The sequence below is a fragment of the Meriones unguiculatus genome, chromosome 8 (genome assembly GCF_030254825.1).
Source record: "Meriones unguiculatus strain TT.TT164.6M chromosome 8, Bangor_MerUng_6.1, whole genome shotgun sequence".
Classification (NCBI taxonomy): domain Eukaryota; kingdom Metazoa; phylum Chordata; class Mammalia; order Rodentia; family Muridae; genus Meriones; species Meriones unguiculatus.
In genome coordinates this window covers 100,414,610-100,433,827 of record NC_083356.1, presented here as the reverse complement: position 1 = coordinate 100,433,827, position 19,218 = coordinate 100,414,610, and the positions used below count along the sequence as shown (strand labels likewise).

General features: G+C 44.0%; 1 protein-coding gene across 7 annotated transcripts in view; it reads left to right on the top strand.

The window, feature by feature from the left end:
- Positions 1–18,181, top strand: part of Rbms1 (RNA binding motif single stranded interacting protein 1) — a 210,622-nt gene extending 192,441 nt beyond the window's left edge. For 2 of the 7 annotated variants that reach the window (XM_021649234.2, XM_021649235.2), the window contains exons 7-15: positions 6,854–6,969; positions 7,936–7,985; positions 8,110–8,203; positions 10,412–10,459; positions 11,332–11,382; positions 13,797–13,907; positions 14,976–15,056; positions 16,588–16,672; positions 17,385–18,181. In XM_021649234.2, coding sequence (XP_021504909.1) covers positions 6,854–6,969; positions 7,936–7,985; positions 8,110–8,203; positions 10,412–10,459; positions 11,332–11,382; positions 13,797–13,907; positions 14,976–15,056; positions 16,588–16,665 — 629 coding nt within the window. In that variant the 3' untranslated portion in view covers positions 16,666–16,672; positions 17,385–18,181. The remainder of the gene's footprint in view (positions 1–6,853; positions 6,970–7,935; positions 7,986–8,109; positions 8,204–10,411; positions 10,460–11,331; positions 11,383–13,796; positions 13,908–14,975; positions 15,057–16,587; positions 16,673–17,384) is intronic. The other 5 variants (XM_021649236.2, XM_021649237.2, XM_021649239.2 and 2 more) reach the window with 3 other exon arrangements.
- Positions 18,182–19,218: the final 1,037 nt, after the last annotated feature.

Below are 19,218 nucleotides of genomic sequence, written 5' to 3'. Positions count from 1 at the left end.
TTCAGAAGTGAGAAAAGCAGTAACTTAGAAAGCCTGAATGTCCCTGTTGTCACAGTCCTAACAGCAGTTGGTAGATGAAACCGAACAAACTATTGTGAGCACAGTGTTAATTGGAACAAGCCCTGAAAGAAGGTACTGTTACCCCCATTCCACAGAATATGAAAGCGGAGGCTTCAAATGGCCTGCACACCTTAGCTAGTAGGTTTCAAACCTTGGAGAACTAACCTGGACCTAGTGTCCACGCCACTATATAATGCAGCCACCAGTACAGTGCTATTGGTTACACTGCAGATACTCTTCGTGGCCCAAAGCACTGTGTGGCCATTAAACAGGTAGGTTTACGATAAGGCAGGAAGGCCCACAATATGAAGGGTAGAAGTGGACAGACATGCCATTGCAGATTGTAAAAACGAGCGCATCTGCATAGACTTAGGAAAACCACAGACAGAGGAGGAAAGTGTTTCTCTTGGGGAGGTCCTGCTCTGTGTCTTACAGGACCCCACTCTCTGAGGGATGTAGAACCTGGGGTCAGTTGGGAAATGAGGTGAGAAAGAATTTCAGTTAAGAATCAAAAACCCAATAGAAATGAAGCTGATATGAGTAAGTTGACAGTATTACTCTCCTCACAATGGTGAAGCGGCCAAAAGCGGGTGAGGCCACCAGATCCCACAGACGCAGCCCTGGGGAGAAGAGTGTCCATAGAGAGAAGCCACAGCTGTGCCCCTTGGTTGGCTAGAAACAGGGCAAAACAGGAAGCAGTGTGCTTGTAAAAGGAGATCAGTCATCAATGTTGCTTTGAACATTTTCAAAGCAAAGCCTGGATAGCTCCTGTCCTTAGTTGAGGTATTTTTTTAACTTGTAATAATTACCTTCTTATTTTTAATAAAAAGTCATATTTTTAAAACTGACCATAAAAAAAAAATGCCACTTTATGCCTGCCTGGCTGTGGCTTTTTGTGTAGTCTCACAGTAATACTGGATGCCAGGAGGATCCATCACAATGGAATAGCTTGCAGCAAATGCATGGTTTCCTCCATACTGTCTCATCTCAAAACCCAGTGTGGCTAAGGTCTTCAAATTGCTCTGAACTTTACAGGTCTTTCTAGAGTAAAGGGAAAGCCTACGCAGAAATTCTGTTTTGCATAGGAGCATTTTTTTTTTTCTGTGTTCCTCTCACATCTTGGAACGATAAGCACATAGAGGCTAGAAGTCCATTCAACTTAGGGTCTGTTACTGTGCATCGGAAGTGTGTTGTCTTCAGCAGCACAGTAAGGAAGCTTTTCGTAAAAACGCTTCTTCTCTTCCCTGTAATTCTCACCAGATGTTCTGGCCAGGGTTTCTGTTGTGGTGCGACACCATGACCAAAAGTCACTTGGGGAAGACAAGGTTGATTTCACCCTACAGCTCTTAGGTCACACTATCACTGAGGGAAGTCCAGGCAGGAACTGAAGCAGAAGTCAGAGGTCATGGAAGGATGCTGATTACCTGGTTCGCTCCCTCGGCTTGCTCTTAACCATCTAGGACCATGGGCTCAGGGTTGACACTCCACCCCACTCCCCCACTCCCCCCACCCCAGGAGCTGGCCCCTCCCACACCAGTCATCAATCAAGAACACCTCATTGGCTTGCCCCCAGGCCAATCTGAAGGAAGAGTTCTCTCTGTTGATATCCCCTCCCACTTAGCTCTAGCTGGTGTCAAGTTGACAGAAACCTAACTGTAAACACTAGACTTTTCTCAGTATATCTGAGAAAGCTTCAGCATTGTGTCTTCAGTTTTCCACATCATAAATTTCTAAAATACGTCACCGGGTTTGGCGATACTTGAAAAGACTATTCAGTGAATTCAGTACAGGAACACCAAGATTACAACTTTAGGTCAAAACAAATATTTTAGAAATTGCTCTATCCTCAGCCATATTCACACAACAGAGTGGAGCTGAGCTAGTGACTTCCTGTAAATGCAGATGACGAGTGGGTTATGATGTCTGCTGCGGCCATGTGCAGTTAGCTGAGGTCTGAATTCTGAGAGCACCCAGGAAATGTGTACAGCGGCTGTCAAGCAGAGCAGCAGAATGCTGATATTCTGCTCTGAAACCAGGGGTCAGATTTTCTGGAAAACATTCAGACTCATTTTTCCGCTTCACAATGTAGAGGCTTAAAAAAGAAAATTAAATTAGAAAAAAAAAAAATAAGGGCAGTTGGTGCAGCTGAAATAGAAAGATGGAAAAAAGTTTCGGTAGTAAAAATGGTTCCTGTGGCTGCTGGGAACTTCCGTTTCTCTTGCCACTGGGATCGGCTCACTGCAGTTGGGCATTTTTAAAGTAGCCATCATTATCAGAAAGGCTGATTGTGGTAGTTGAGTGTACTAGTTTTCAGACTGGGTGAAAAGGCTTGTCAAGAGCCATTTACATTGTGCAGTATGATGGCTGAGGCCAGATACTGAAATGACTAGAAAAATGGTAGATTTGAACGGAGTGGGTTCTCCAGCTGGTACTGATGTCAACATCTGAACTTTAAAGCATGAAGGAAACCTCATTTCAGATGCACTAGGGAGATGGTGTACTCTCTTGTGAACTGTAGAGCTGACACCGTGAGACTGGGTAAGCACAGTGACCTACAAAGATCCCATTCTGTACCCCAGCACTCACAACAGGCCCTGAGGAGGGCCCTTTAGTGTGAATAGCACAGACCTTTGAAGTCTGAGCTTTGGGAGCCTGATAAAAAACAAGATGGAGATTACAGCAAGGCATTGTGGGTATAGCCACCCCTGCACTCTTAGGAGGGAGTGCCAGCACCACAGGGGCAGGCATGTGCAAAGAGCCTCTCACTCCAGCTCTGTTGACTCATTGGAAAAACCGAAAACCATTAGGGGCCATTACCTTAGGTGGCTCTCGAGAGGTACCAGGAAATACGAGATCAGTGTTTGTCTGCGCTGCTGACTGGGGCCCTGGCAGTGTCCAAGGTGACACTGTAGTGGTCAGAATTTGGAAGATGCCCATTCCTGTTAGTTCCGATGCATAAGAGAATAACTTTATTGGGTTGGGTAATGAGAGCGTGTGACCTGAGAAATCACCCAGGATGTGTGGATCACCCTTACCAAAGGTAACTTCAGCCTAAGGGTGCTTGCGTACCTGGGAGAGTTCATTGGTTCGGAGTAGTTATATATTGATATGTTCTCCTAAGGCGGGATTTTTTTTTTTTAAATATGTCAAGGCTAGGGAGATGACTGTCAGCAAACTTTAACACCCACATGGAAAGCAGGCCATGGGCAAGCATGTAGTCCCCAGAACTGAGGCAGCAGAGACGAGAGGGTCCTCGGGTTCCGTAAATAAGGTGGGGAATGATAGAAGGTCCACACAGAGACCGTTCGTCAGAACCCTGTAGTTAATCTTTTGTACACCGATGTGCATCTTTACTATTCAAGAGGCTGTAGAGACGGCTCAGTGGCTAAGGACACTTAGCGCTCTTACAAGGACCTGAGTTAAGTTCCCAGAATGCGTGTTGGCTAGCTCACAACTTCCTGTAACCCCGGCTCCAGGAGTTCCCACACCTCTGGTCTCCAGCCTCCGTGGGTATGTGAGCTCATGGGCACACACCCATGCATATAATTAAAAATTAATGAAAATCATAAAGAATCGTTGCTGTAGAGAAACGATCCCATCACAGACCGACTGTGGCATGCCAGTTTTGTAAAGGTCATCTGGCCAACCTTAGCTGTCGTCCAGTATTTCTCCTCTGTGAAAGACGAGGAGGAGGCTTGCCTGAAGGGTCTGTGCTGTAGAACAAGCTGGCATCACACAGGAACTTTTGACTCTAGCACAGTACCTGTGCTTTGGGCTCCCTGCAGTGCAGTTTGGTGTGTGGGAAGCACGGGGGAGGCTGGTGAAGGGAGGCCACCCATTCTGTAACAAGCTTGCACACACTGAAACGAAATAGAAAAATCTGGCCCGCTTCTTGTTTTCCCTCCGCCCAAAAATCTAACCAAACTCATCCAACTGTTGCACAGTGTCAGGACAGCTGTCAGTTACAGTGAATTAAACCCTTTGTCACCAAAAAAGAAAAACAGCCAGGAAATCCCCCGACTTTGCACGGCTTGCTTTTCCTAAGGCAAGTGGGTGGTCTTGGTAGTAAACAGAGCATTTAGAGAGAGTAAGCATGGGCTCTTTCTCACCGGCGGCCCCCAAGTCAGTGCAGCAGTGTCAGGAAAGGATGACAGCTGCTCTGGCATCTGTGTTTGTTTCGACGGAGCGTTTTTCTTAAAGCCCGAGTGTCTACACTCAGGGTTTGGTCCTGCTGATGGCTCAACAGGCTTTCCTGAGAGTGGGCACATCCTCATACACACTGCAGTGAAGCCCTGAGGAGGCAGCAGCTCCGGGGTGTGGACCACTTAACTGTACGGCCTACCCTTGTGGGCCTAACACGCAGTAGACACCGAGCAAAGCAGACCCAAGAGAATTTTGAGAGAGGAGGGAAACTGCCAGGATTTTTCCTTGTTATCCCCTGATAGGGCATTGGCCACTGAGCACTTAGCTCCTTAACCAGAGATGCACTTTAGAATGAATGAATGCTGCTGGCTACCTTCTTTCTGTGGAAGGATTTTATGCTAAAAAAAAAAAAGAAAATAGTTTGCCTTTCTGACAAGCCGAGTAAACCAGAGGTAGTTTTCCTAAAGCCTCTGATGGCAGTGTCTCCGCACTGGGAGCGTGCACAAAAGAGTTCCAGCTCCTCAGAGGTAACCGTGGGCTCCCCTTCACCCCGGAGCAGCACTGGGCTGAGAACAGTGTGTCTTGCCTCTCTCAGCTGAGCTGTTGATTTGTCCTTAGTCATCTCCTGGAGCATCTTCCAAGCCACAACCCTTAACAGTCACGCACACAAACGTTCACATAGATTCCTGGGAGGGTTTGGGTTCCATGTTGGAGTGTAAGTGGGCTTGTGGTTGTTTCCTAGAAAGGCAGATAACCTCAGGGAACAGCAGAGGTGGTAAGTCCCTCCTCTCAGAAGGGTGTGTCTCTTATCTGCAGCTTTTGTTTGAATGCCACATTCTGAACCCCGGTTCACATGATGGCCCCATGAATGGTCCAGTTGTAGAGTTAAAAGGACCATCAGTGATTGTTACAAAGTTGTCCTGCTCTATTACTCTGTCGCAGTTTTATTACTAACTCTTCCTATGCTGTAATCAGTCCAGTTTTCATTACTGTAACAAAACACCTGAAGCTGAGTGGTGTTATAAGTGAAAGGTTTATTTAGGTCATAGTTCAGGAGGCCAAAGGGCCTGGTTTCATCATCATCTCAACTCTGGTGTGGCAGTCAGGAAAAGCCAGAGAGCTCTCAAGTGCTTCACTCACTCTTGAAAAAACTTCACTGCTCCCGAGGATGTGGACTCAGTGACCCAAGGGCCTCCTGCCAGGTCCAGGCTCGTAGCAGTGCCTCACTAGGGACTAAACTTGAACCAGAGGAAGATGAATTACATCCACACCATAGTGCATCCCCTTAGAAGTGTTTCACTTCTGGGGAAGCCCAGGGACAGGTGCCGAGTGCCAGACGCTGGGGAGGGATAGTAGCTCGTGTTGTGCTGTGTTCTGTTGTGTTGTCGTTTGTTGGCAGTGAAATGCTAAGAGACACAGTTGCTTGTACCGTGTCATTAGTGGGTGGGTAATAGTGATATAAAGTAAGATGAATTAGGATAATAAGAGGCAAAGGAGAAAGGAGTACATTTTCCACAAGTAATGTTTTTCTCTTCATGGTTATTTAACTTTGAAAGAGAACTTGAAAGGGATAATCATGGTTCTACAGGAGACAAAGGCCTGAGTGTGGGAGCCAGACAGGAAGGTGTGAGAGCCTTTATTACATTAACTAGAAACATACAGGAAAACACACAGCTTCCGGGAGCATGCTGGTGTGTCTGTCACCGAAAGGTGGAGAGAAGGAAAAGCCATGGCTGGCCTGTTGTGTCACTCACGTCTCATTTTTGCCTTGACTCTCACGAACACCACCTCAGTGAGTGTCCATAATGATTTTTTTTGTATGTTCCTTTCTTGGTGTTTCTTTGGATTGTGGCGAATGAGTGGTAAAAGTAAATGGGAGAGGATCTGAGATATCCAAGAGCCTTTAAAATAAGTAGGGCAGGTGTTTGTAACTTTTTAAGTATTTCATTCATGTGTATGTGTGTGCCTCACAGGCCGGAAAACGGCATTTGGCTTTGTTGGAGTCACGTACAGGTGGCTTTAAGCTACCTAATAGGTGCTGCTGGGAACAAATTTGAGTTCTCTGCAAGACAGTGAGCATCCTTAAGTACCAAGCTGTCTCTCCAGCCCTTGCCGCTTTCTTAAATACAAAGGAGACAATATCCGTATTTGTCCATTGATATAACCAGCAACTAATAAATGCCTGCAGAGTGGCCATACTGTAGGCATTGTGGACGTGGTGGTAATAAAACAGACAGGAGAGAAGGCAGACAGTCCCTACACTCACCAACGTTACAAATGCTATAAACAGAAGCGAGCTCAATCCTCACGACAGGGCCTTTCTTTGAGCCAGAGTGCCGTCTGGGAAGCTGGAGGAGTGTCCGTGCTCCTTCTGGAGCGTGTTTGCTGACTGTCTGGTGGTGGAGGGTCCAGTGGAAAGTGGGTCCAGAGTGGAAAGTGCCGCAGTGCCGTGGTGGCTAGAGATGGCTTCCCCTCAGCTCTCCAGTTAGAGACGGTAACTAGTAGCAGCCTGCACCGCTCTTCATCCATGGACTCACAGAGCCTGAAACGTTGCCTTGAACGTGCTTCTGTGAAAGAGAGAAGCACCCTTCTGTTCTGTGGGGCACACCTACCCTTGTGGGCTCACCTTGTCTACCCCCTGTGTTCACAGCTCCTACAGAACCTTTACTGTGCAAGTTTGCAGATGGAGGACAGAAGAAGAGACAGAACCCAAACAAATACATCCCTAACGGGCGGCCGTGGCACAGAGAAGGAGAGGTGAGAATCGTAAGTCCTTTCTTGAAACTTTAGCGTGGGCGTGTGGTCCTGAGCACTCGTCATGGAGTGCCCTACAGAGGTGTCTTCACTGAGCTGCCTCGCTTGTGAAATGGCTCAGACTAAACCTTCTTGCTGGCGCCATTTCCCTCGGGGGCTGGCAGCAGCTGTCTCTGGTGCAGGGTTTTACCGAGTGCGCGTTTCCCAGGAGGGCAGGTGGATGATAGGAGCAGGTGCACTGCACTTGGTGAAAGGATGGCTGCAGGTGCTTTTTGAGTGTAGAGGGTTCCAGTTACAGATACACCTTTTCAGTGGGTTTACGTCAATAGTATTCAGGAATCTGTCCTAACATTGAAATAAATGGCGGATTTGTCATCGAGAATTTAGTTTTATATTTTAGGGTTTTTGTTGTTTTGTTTTTTTTTTTTTTTTCCTTATTGAAAAAATGTTGTGCCATACTGGTATATTCTGATCGTGATTTTTCCCTTTCCACTTCCACAAGCCATCTCTCTCTAAAAAGTAAACAAACAAGCAAACAGCCTTTTGAAGCTTTAAAAAAAAAAACCTTCAGTTTCTTAGTGCAACATTGGGCTTCCTCTTCTTTGTGTTTATTTCAGTAAATTTTTATGTTTACGAGATCCTAGAGAACCCAGAATGTGTGGAGAAAATGTCTTGAACTTGTGCTGTCCAGCGACAGCCACCTGTGGCCCTCTGAGCATGTGATGTCTGGCTCTTTCACCGGAGAGATTGCTTTCTACTTCTCAGTAGCTCCTTGCAGTAATGGCGGCCGTGTGGGGCAGCCGAGGGGAGCTTAATTCTCATGCTGGGTTTGTGATTGTGCTTAGCGAACAGAAACTCGCAGTTTTTATCAAATATATGACGGTTGCCGTCTCGTGCTACGAGACTGTACAGAATGCAGTTTTCAAACTGTGCCATTCTAGATGGATTTTCATGTTTCCTTCTGCTTCCTCCCATAAGGCTGGAATGACACTCACTTATGACCCAACTACAGCTGCTCTACATAACGGGTACGTTATTAGGATGAATGTGTCGTGGCTTGAGGGAACAGTGAAGGTGGAAGATAGCAGACATTGTTCCCTGACTGATTCCGTTGGAAGGATTACTTAATAAAGGCTTTTGTGTTTGTTCTAGATTTTACCCTTCACCATACAGTATTGCCACAAACCGAATGATCACTCAAACTTCTCTCACACCCTATATCGCATCTCCTGTATCTGCCTACCAGGTTTGTACCCCAGGACTCGTCAGCAGGGCCCTGTGCATCCCTGCTGCCTTTTTATGTGTCTTCAGGTTCTCAACAGTTTTTAAATGAAATCTAAGTCAAATTGGACGCAGCTTGGCTACCTGCTTTGGAATAAGCTGCCTTTTATTTGGCATAGCAATTTGCTCTTCTGCCTAGGAGAGTGCAAAGCCAGGGAAGTGGTTGGAACCATCACATGGTTCTAGGATTGGGATACAGGCGTGTACTTTCTCCATCATGTGTCCCAGAAATTGAAGCTTACGCGAGTTACAGAATGGAGAATGAATGCGTGCTCCTGTCTTCGTTTATTAACTATCAGGAAGGGATAAAAGAACAATTAAAAGTGCTAACACAGAGATTGTCTGTATCAGGAGACACTAACTGATGCCATTGAGATTTGAGGTCCTTCCCCCACCAAGAAGCAAGAGGCCATTAACTCCTGTTCCATTATTTTGGAGGAGGCTTTACTTTACTTCTGTTCCCAGCTGAGGAAGGAACCCTCATTAAGCTCCTTGTCAAACCGATCTCACGGTGATATAAGACTAGCAAGGCATGTGTGCCTTTTTCCTGCCCAGACCCAGATAGGAGCATTGTTGCTGAGTTCAGTTATGAGCCTGCAAGAGAGTTCTCTTCTGTTGATTGCTGGGACCATGTGTGACTAAACTCTATTCTTGTTTTTATAACTGAATTAGATGTTACAGTCCTGATGTTTGCGGTTAGGGGCTTACAGCATCTGGTCTAGTGACTTGTTTGATAGACAAGCCTCAGTTTCCTCGTCTTTTAAAATGGGGATAATAAGAGTTTCTACCGTATAAGCCTGAGAGTGTTCTGAGCACTAAATGAAAATGTATCGTGCTGGCCTATCATTAATACCTAGTAAATATGAGCTAGTAGCATCATCACTTCGTATTAATTGCACATTTCCAATAAGGGTCAGTATAAGACAGTGTCAGAGTTGGCTCTGCCTAAAAAGTATATAAATAATGTTGACAAGGAGAAGGGATTGTGTATTGAAAGCAGAGTCTCAAAGCAGTGCTGTCCCCATCAGCCTTCAGCTTCTGCCCACTCCCAGCCTCCACACCTTTTCTTTGCTTTATGTAGAGTGAGGGAGCTGTTTCCTAAGTCTGAAGTGGTAGTTTTCTGGGCACCATATTTATTTATCTATGTCTCTTGAGATGCCTAGGAGCTTAGATTCATTTCCTGTCCTTGTTTCTTAGTGAGAGCGAGTGGATATAGTCCATTTCCCCTCATAAGCCGCATCTGCAGCTGATATTAAAATGTAGTCTTGGATGACCTGAAAATGGCGATCTGTCATTTCTGTATGAAATAAGAAATAAGGGCAAACAGAAGACTACATTAATTATCATGTTGCTATAGACATCTTAGCTCTTAATCCATCTCTCTACCACTTACCTGCCCTCCTTAAAGAAGTTTGCCTGTCAGCCATTTTATAGGAAAAAAAAAAAAAAAAAAGGCAGGGCCCAGTGTTGGAAACCAACTGGACATGGCTAACAGCAGATAACCTGTCGTTTCAAGGCCTCATTTCCTCCTTGGGGAATTCTGTGGTTTTTGTAAGACCCGTGTGAAATGTATTCCACATGGGTAGACATATAACCTCTCAGATGGTACCATCTTTATATGGTCAGTGCCGAGCAGAGGTCGGGGATGACCCTCAAGTAATCCCAGGTCCCTTTGAGGTGTTTGCAAAAATGTTACTTAATGTACAGCTTGTTTGGGCTGGGGGTTCTGTTTCTTTTGAGGTTTTCAAAGAACCAATGGTAAAAAGCTAATAGATTATTATTCCCATTTTATAATTAGGGAATGTCGAGAAATAAAAGCTAACAGTGGCCCCTTTGCTGCTGGAATAAAAACATGGGAGTAGATGTCATAGCTCCCTAACTCTGTAATACTATGAGTGCTTAGGCAATTATGACCGTAGAAGCATTTTTTAAAAAATGGGGCATCTGGCCCAAATCGGGGTTTGCAGGGAGCTGCCTGCCTCTCATGATGTGTCTGTAACGGCCCGCACTCAAGCTGGAGTTGGCCTTCTCCGCTAAACCACCATATGCTTGTGCAGTTGGATTTGAGAAAGTGCATCTTCAAGACACCACCAGTACCCCGGTGGGGAAAGGCTGCAGTCCAGATAACTGAAATGTTAACAAGGCAGAAGCACTTAACTTTGGTCTGCCTTAGGTGGCAAAGGAAACCAGAGAAAACAAGTATCGGGGCTCTGCTATCAAGGTAAATCGCACTCCGTTCTTTCCCCATGACTCTCCCCCGTATTCTCTCTGTAGAACCTCTGAAGTTAACACTCGGGGACAGGACACAGGAGGGCTCTCATAAGAACTGGAAACTACCTTACAGTCCCGTAGCCCTTGAAAAGCCGTGGGCATCAGTATGCAGACTCGTCCTCTCCGTGGCGGGACCCTCACCTCCTTCCCGCCACAGAGCCTGACCCTCATGTCGTGTTTCTTGGTTCAGAGGGTTCCTGCGTTGAGGCCCTTTTAACGTAACTGACCTCAAGAGCTGGTTACCTCCCGTTTAATGCCCTGGGTCTGCATTTCAGACATTCTCTTCCTCACTAACTAGAAACTGTTGAGGACCGCACAGAATTTATAAACGTCCTTTCCCGATTATCAGAGAATTGCATTTGGTTATGCCTGATAAGTAGTATGTATGCACGGTGAGGGTTAGTTTCTAACGAAATGTTCTGCAATTAATCCTCATCCATCAGTATTCCTAAAACATAGTTCATACCTTGATTATAACACTTTTTACTAATTTGGATTGCTTCCACATTTATTTCCTTTGTTTAGATGGTACCTTTCTCAAGGGTGAAGCCTAGCTCCGTGCCTTTCCCTTCTTGCTCCTGGTGCCTGATGTTCAGTAAATGCATACTGAGTGGGCAAACTGGCATTGGTTCCAAATGATCGTTTCACCTCCTCTAGAGTGGCCAGTTTCTCCAGAGCTCTAACTGCCTTAATCTTTGTAATCATTGATAGTATTGTCTTCTTATCTTACTACTATAGATTCTTAACACAATTAAAAAGAATTCTAGAGAGTAAGATGAAGGTTGCCGTGGAAATCAATGTGTCTTTTAAAATCCTTCCTAGGTGCAAAGTCCTTCTTGGATGCAACCTCAGCCATACATCCTGCAGCACCCTGTAAGTTTCTCATGTTAATGCCTTCGTGTCCTCTAAGCAAGCTGTGTGTGCAGCCTCTTGAGTTACAAGTCCTCTACCAAAGGTGGTAGTAGGGTGGTTGGAAAAATTCGAAACAGGGACTATGAAAACGTGCTGGTGTATTATGGTATTTTAACTCTCCATTGTCGTAAAGTGAATTACTGGTAGGTGTTAAGTTTTCTGTGGAAACTTAAAATATATCCTGTTCTCTACTCACACCGGTGCAGTAGGGTACCCTTGATTGAGTGACAAATGGTTTGCAATGCCTATAAAGAAATGACTCTTCATTTTTACCTTCTTTGTAATTCAGACATGAGCTCCGGTCCAGGCAGAGCTTCTCATAACTGTCCCTTAGCCTGTCTAGGGATAACCACTAACACAACAGTGCAGCTGGGTGCGGTGGCACACGCCTGTAATCCCAGCACTCGGGGAGGCAGAGGCAGGTGGATCTCTGTGAGTTTGAGGCCAGCCAGGTCTACAAAAGTGAGTTCAAGACAACCAAAGCTACACAAAGAAACCCTGTCTCAGAAGAAAACAAAAAAAAATTAGATTTTTTTAATATAGTATGTGTCTTTCACACATACACAAAATCCAGTTTATTGAATTTTAAACATAGTCAAAATTAAAAAAACAAGTGTGTAAAACAGACTCACCAGCCAAGCTAAGAATGCCCATGGTAACCCACACACTTGTCACAAAAAGGCCACAGATTTGGCCCTTTGCTTTCTAGTTACCAGTTGCAAAATAGGCATTTTCATATGTGGAATACATCACAACATTTCTAATATAAAAACCAAATTATTTGTTCAGGAAGAAAAGCCAGCTTTTGGCTTGAAAATTAAGTGGGTTTGTCTCATGAATGATTCTTCTACAGTAGACACTGCAGCGTAAGAAAGACAGCAGTCAAGAAATAACAAATGCCAAACAGGAAATGCTGAGGCAGCTGTTCAGACACAAGTGAAACATGTTGTATACCTGTTCTCATGTACACATATACATTCATAAATCCATGCATCCTACAAAGAGATGCCCATGACATGCAGCCACACATCCCCATGACAGTCTGTGCCCCAGTACTTCATAGTTCATGTGGAAAGCTAGAAGTCAGCAAGTCTTGTTTTGTGGGCTCCTGAGGTACCAATAGGTGAGGGAGAAGGATCAGGAAACCCTTTGCCTGTAATCTAGATCTAATGATGTTTGTTACTGCGTGATTTTGATGATATACCTTAAAAAATGAAATGCATCCTTTGCTTTTTTTTCTTTTGGTGACTTTTAGAAGCCAACACTGCATGTATTGTAATTTAACTCTTTGTGGAGAACTGTGTTACTATTCTCCACCTAGATTCAAACCATTTGAAACATCTGTTTGGGCCCTGGACTGGTACTTTATTATCAGTATTACCAATGGGTTTCCGGGCAATCAGCTACAGTGATCATAAAATAAATTTTCATATTGGTGAAGTAGAATGCAGTAGTTGCATGCTATAACAATCGGTGATTGCAAAAATGAGAGGAGTGGTGAAATCCATTGATTATGTCGGGAAATTTAGACAAATGTCCGAACACTCAATTTCGGTCGCTGTCGAGTTATAACGTGACCTAGCTGTTAAAATTGATGACGGCAGGGCAGTTACCATTTCTCCTAGAAAACTCAGTTACCAATAAGAAACAGAAGTAGAAACTTGTTCATATTCTCTGATGGAGAATCCAGCTTTCGGTTGGTGCTGCTAATCGATTTTTATGAGTGTTTTTTTTTTTTCCTTTCCTCTGTTTTCTTACGTATATTTAATTTGTTTTTTAAGTGGCAAATTTTTTCCAAGCAAAATAAGTGAAGATGGAACTGGAGCGGAATTACTGATCTTAACTTAATTGCCAGACACGAAACAGGAAGTTCTGAGAAATAGTCAGTAAATGGAGAATGTGTTCTTGGTTCTTCCTGCCTACTTAGTCTTGAGCCAGATGAATATCTATGAAAGAAGCTGCTATATTTTGTTATTTTTCTGTCTGTAGAAAATGAAACTTACCCTTTTCTCCCTCCATCCAGCCCTTCCACCCTTCCTTCATCCTTCCCTCCCTGTCTCTTTCTATCATTTGGTAGCCCTTGAAGCCAGTGGTCCTCAGTTTCTTTCCGCCCTTCCTGCTGGGCTTTATGGCTTTACAGTCAGGTCAGGGTGAACACAGGATTTCTGAGGGACGAAGTCACAGTGTTGTTTTCTCTAACCCTTCTACGAAAGCTTCAGGAAGGCAGCCTGGAAGATTTGGGGTAGCTGCTTGGGGTTCCTCTTGCAAGTTTGAGGGAGGTTATGTTTGCCTTAGCAAAGGGAGAATGTAATTTAACTTAACTAATCTTAACTCTCTCACAGTTTCTCTTTTGTCATTCTTTTCTCCCTTCCCAGGGTGCCGTGTTAACTCCCTCAATGGAACACACTATGTCACTACAGCCTGCTTCTATGATCAGCCCTCTGGCCCAGCAGATGAGTCACCTGTCACTAGGCAGCACAGGAACAGTAGGTGGCAAATTAATATCCTGTGTTTCTGCAAATAGGAAAGCAAATTAAAGAAGCCTGTGTAATCCCTAGTGAAAGCGCAGGCTTAGGGGTGACAATGATTGTGTCTGACCCCCTCTCCATCAGGCATTGCTTCCCACAAAGTAAGATAGCACTCAGAAAAATTCTTGATTAGTTGATAACCTGTAGGTCCATTTCTGGATACCTCTGGCTCACCCACAAAGCACCCACCCAAGCCCATGTCTGGCTTTTATAACCTGTGTTACAAGGTGCAGGTTACAAAGGGAGAGGTGAAGGGGTACATGGTGGGCATCCAGGCAGTGTCTGCATCCATGCAGTATTGCAGCACTGAATTGCAGTTTTCATGGGGACTTGTTTTCCCATACTCCAAGGGATGGGTTGGGTTATAAGGCTGAGTTGGGACGAGGCCAAGTGGCAGCTTGCTATTTGTGGAGTTCGGAATGTAAAAGTTGGACAAAGGGGTTCAACTCAGCTTATGTGTGTGGTGGCTGAAAGGGCAAAGAGCGGAGTGTTTTCCCTCTGGAGCTGAAAGCCAGGTGAGAGGAAATCCAGAATAATACACAGCCCAGAAATAGGCTATACACCCCACCTGCCTTTGAGAAATGAGGCTGCTGGGATCCTCAGAGAAGGACTCCTTGGCCTCCTCAGCAGTCCCTTTCAGGTCTCTCCCTACACAAACCGTATGAGGACTCAACTTAGAGTGTGGCCAGACAATAACAGGGCCTCCTGAGGAGAGATTTTTATGATATATTGATGATAGTAAATTACTGCAGATGAGAAACATCAGTGACCTTGAGGTGGGCACATTTTTGTTGTTGACAAATTCAAAGAAACATGGGATTTTTCGTTTGATGGGTTAAAAACATTGACTTTTGCCTTTCAAATGGCAGGTTCCTATGCAGTAGTCAAGCTGTAAGACATGCCCGCATTAATTTATTCTTTGAGAATTCTAAGTACTTTGCATCCATCCTAATCCCACCACCGCCCCAGGAAGCCGAATTCTGCATGGCCTGCCTCTGCATACCCTGACCACCTTCTCCTTTTCAGTACATGCCTGCGACGTCAGCCATGCAAGGAGCCTACCTGCCACAGTATACACACATGCAGACAGCGGCGGTTCCTGTTGAGGTTGGTACAGCGCATCCAGCGGCCACTGCGGCACTGGGTAGTTTACATCTGAGTCCTTTAAACAGAACAACCAAAAAAAAAAAAAGAGAGAGATCATCAACAGTCAGAGATTTTATCAAGCCATTGTGGCACACACCTGTTCTCTCAACATCAGAGAGTCTGGGGCTAGTGGATCCTCAAGTTCAGGTGAGCTCAGGCTACATCACCAGACCATCCTTCAGAATGAAGAGGAAAAAAAAAATTATATAAATGGGTCTAGAAAGACTATGCGCTCAGTATTATCTTTCAGCTGTTAGGTACTCTCTGTGGAAATTGGTACAGCAACACTCAGACCACGTCTTACTCCCCAGACGTCTCCGGAATAACTTCCCAGTGCTCTTCCCAAGGCTCTGTCCTGTTATCCGCAAAATGATACTTACAGGCACATTAAGGTAGAATTGGAGTCTGCAATTCTAGTCCTAGAGATTGAGTCGGTGGTCATAATTATGGGGAGAAACCGGTTATTATTCAGATAATGGACAAAGAAAAACTTGTGTTTCTAAACGATAAAACCGTACCCGGTTTTATTTCTAACAACTCTTGGTTATTATTTGGGGATATATATTTTGGTTGGATAGGAAGCAAAGCATTCTTCTGCAAAGTATCCTCCAGAGTCCAAGGAAGTCCTCCGTCCCATTTTCTCATCCACTAAGTTGACCCCCAAGGCTCCTGAGAGCTGTGGTTGTAGTATTTGCATGATCGTACAACTCTGAACTGCCACAGCTGCCTGACCCCGCAGCTCTTTATATAGTCCCTCTGTAACACGAAACCTCCGTAACAATGGAAAACAAAAATCCTCTCCGTAACTACCTCGGCTTGATCTGTGGCTTTCCACACAGTTTGAACTGAGACAGGGCAGCAAAGTAGCCAGAGTGCTTTGGGTTTTTTGCCTTATTACTGATTTACTCTTATTTCAGTAGAAGTTCAACCAAGCCCTCTAACACGCCAAGCAAGTGCTCTGCCACTGAGCTATGTCTGTGTCCCTTTTGAACTCACAGCCTCACTCTGTAAGCCAGGCAGGCTGTGAACTTGCAGCCCTCTTTCTGCCTTACCTCTCAGGTAGCCAAGGTTGCAAGCCGTGCACCACCAGGCCCTGCTTCCATTTACTGAGTTGATTTAAATTTTTCAACATATAAGCATTAGAAAGTTTGATTATGAGATTAATCCAGTGTCTTCTTAGGGTGGGCCCAGACGCTGTGTCTCAGACTCTAAAATCTGAAAACACTGAATTATAAACTGTATCTGTCTCCAAGGAGACGAAGCCGAGAGATTTCTTTGATCAATATTTAAGTCAAACATTTGGATGGGAGGTTTGTATCTGTCATATTGCAGCTGCATTAGGGCAGTGATTAGCCTTAAAAGCTCTTTCTCGACTTTAAGAAATTCACTTTGAAGAGTGTGTGTTCTAAGGTGTACGTCCTTGGACTCAGGCCTTAGCAGCAAAGTTAAGATCCCATTGCTAACATGTCTCGTGCGTTCTGCTCTGTTGTAGGAAGCAAGTGGCCAGCAGCAGGTGGCTGTGGAGACGTCTAATGACCATTCTCCATATACCTTCCAACCCAATAAATAACTGTGAGGTATGAGGGAAATGTCTCTGTAAACGCAGGGCTCAGATGAAGCAGCCTGGGGTACTTTCATCAAATGACGCTTAGAATAACTCAGATTTAATGTGTGTATGGATTTGCAGATTCTGTCTAGATAACAAAGAAGGCTTACACTGAAATAAAATGTATGTTTTTCCTCTGCCTCAAAATTCATAGAATCTAAAGCATCATAGAACATTAGGTTCCAAAATTGTCCTACAATAGAAGCATCTTATATCATGTTGCTTAAATGCTAAGGGTGATGCAGCGTTAAGATGTTGTCCAATCAAGCTCAACAGCATCTTGACTATGAATTCAGACTGTTAGCATTCTTGGAGCAAAAGATTTTATTACCAGCTCTCACTGGAACCACAAGTTTCAAACCTCACTTTAACCATGCATATTTTAGTAAAATAACTGTGGGATCTAGTTTCTGGATTGACCTCATTGACCTCATCAAATCACCCTTAAAGACCTCGTGTGGAGTTGGCTCTGGTTCCCTTGGAGAAGAAAGTATTTTGCAAGTCCCAGATTTGAAAAGTGGACACAAGAAATTGAAACTGCCCCTCAGGTCCCCAGCTTGTGTCCCTCAGTCTGCCACGATGGCTGAGCACAGCCTTCATCTCTTTAAAACAAAAGATGACAGAGCCCTGCCCTGTGTTTATTTTGTCAGCGAAGACAATGGTCTTTTATCTTTCTCTTCCAGATGGACCGAAGGGAGTTCTTACATGAAGAAGGGTGTGAAGGCTGAACAATCATGGATTTTTCTGATCAATTGTGCTTTAGGAAATTATTGACAGTTTTGCACAGGTTCTTGAAAACGTTATTTATAATGAAATCAACTAAAACTATTTTTGCTATAAGTTCTATAAGGTGCATAAAACCCTTAAATTCATCTAGTAGCTGTTCCCCTGAACAGGTTTATTTTAGTAAAAAACAAAAACAAAAAAAAAAACAACAACAACAAAAAACAAAAAAAAAATCAAAGATTTTTATCAAATATAATGATGCAAAAAAAAAGAAAAGAAAAAAAAAAGAGAGAGAGAGAAAAAGAAAACTTCAATTTTCTGGGTATGCACAAAGACCACGAAGACTTATCCAAGTGCATGACCGGATTTTTGCGGTTTTGTTCGTTTTGTGTTTAATTTGTCCTTTTTTTTCCAGCTGTATGGAATGGGCTTTCTGAAGTTTCAGTTGTCCGACTTCGGCCCTGGTGTCCCCTGCTTGCCGTGCGAGTGTGGCCGTAACTCAGTGTTGCCCTCCGTGTCTTTCCTTGGCTTTCCATTTTTCTTTCGACGTAGTGTGAAGTGTCTTATCCTTTTCTATGAATTCCAATTTGCCTTAACTCTTTTGATGCTGTAGCTGTTTCAGTAAAGTTAGTCAAACTAATGATGTAGAATGCTTTTGACCAAATGGGCTGGTCTATTACGCCTTGTAAAGCAGCAGCATAGGGCTTTTAAAAGGTAGTCAATAAAAGTTGCTGAAATTTTGGCTTTTTTAAAATACGTAGTAGGTGTTTTTAATGATTTTTCACATAACGTGTAAGGTAGTGACGTGCAAGAAGGGAGAACTGTTTTGTGTGAAACACATTTTCTGACTGCGGGGCTTTTACTAGGGTAAATCGTTTGTAAGGCTGTACACCCACCGTTTCCTCTGGTAGTTTGACTGATTTAGGATATCTGCTGTATGATGCAATGTAAAGTCTTTTTTGCCTTTTTTCAGGAAGAAAAAAAAATTAATGATGTTCTAGATTTAGTGTAGGTAGTTTTGGGGGTGGGGGTGGGGGGTGGGGGAGGGGAGTCACCGAATGTTTTGTCCTTTATACTAACGATAGTGCTTTAGAATGAGAATCACGCCTGGGATCTGGCAAACCGAGAAAAAAAAAATGTTGCTATTGAAACTAAATGGCAGAAGCTAAAAGTAAGGATTTCTCTTCAAACCTAAGCTGAGATAGGAACAGAAGCAGAACGATTGGCTACTAGCTCTCTCTCGCTCGCTCACTCACTCTCTATTAGGTAAATTTGAAAAACTAAAAAATGACTTGGCACTTTTAACGGTAACTTCACCAAAGACCGAAGAGCCAGTAGCCAGTAGCTCACCCGTCTCAGCGTCATCTCTTGTCTGCTCTTTCTTTTTTGCCGGACCAGTTTGCGGTTAGGAGAATGTGCCTTTTTTGTACCTTTGCATTAGGTTTTATAATTTTAACTGATGTATGGACTCACAGAGACAAATTTAAAAAAAAAAAAAAAAGCATGAAGGAAGATTTGACTCCAAGCAGTGCCACACTTTATGTCATCACTACAGGTGTTCAAGTGTAAAGAAAACCAACTTTGAAACTATGAAATTCCTGATTCATAAATACAGTTATTTCTACTTTAGTACATATGAGATGATTCACTGTTATTAATGCTCTTTTATTAAGGCAATTGCATACGTTTTCAAAAGCAATGGTAAATTAAGTTGTCTTCCAAAACTGTGTCCTTGTCTGGTCAGCTGTGTATGATCAGTTATCTACCTCAGAGGCTCTTTTTTCTTTTGTG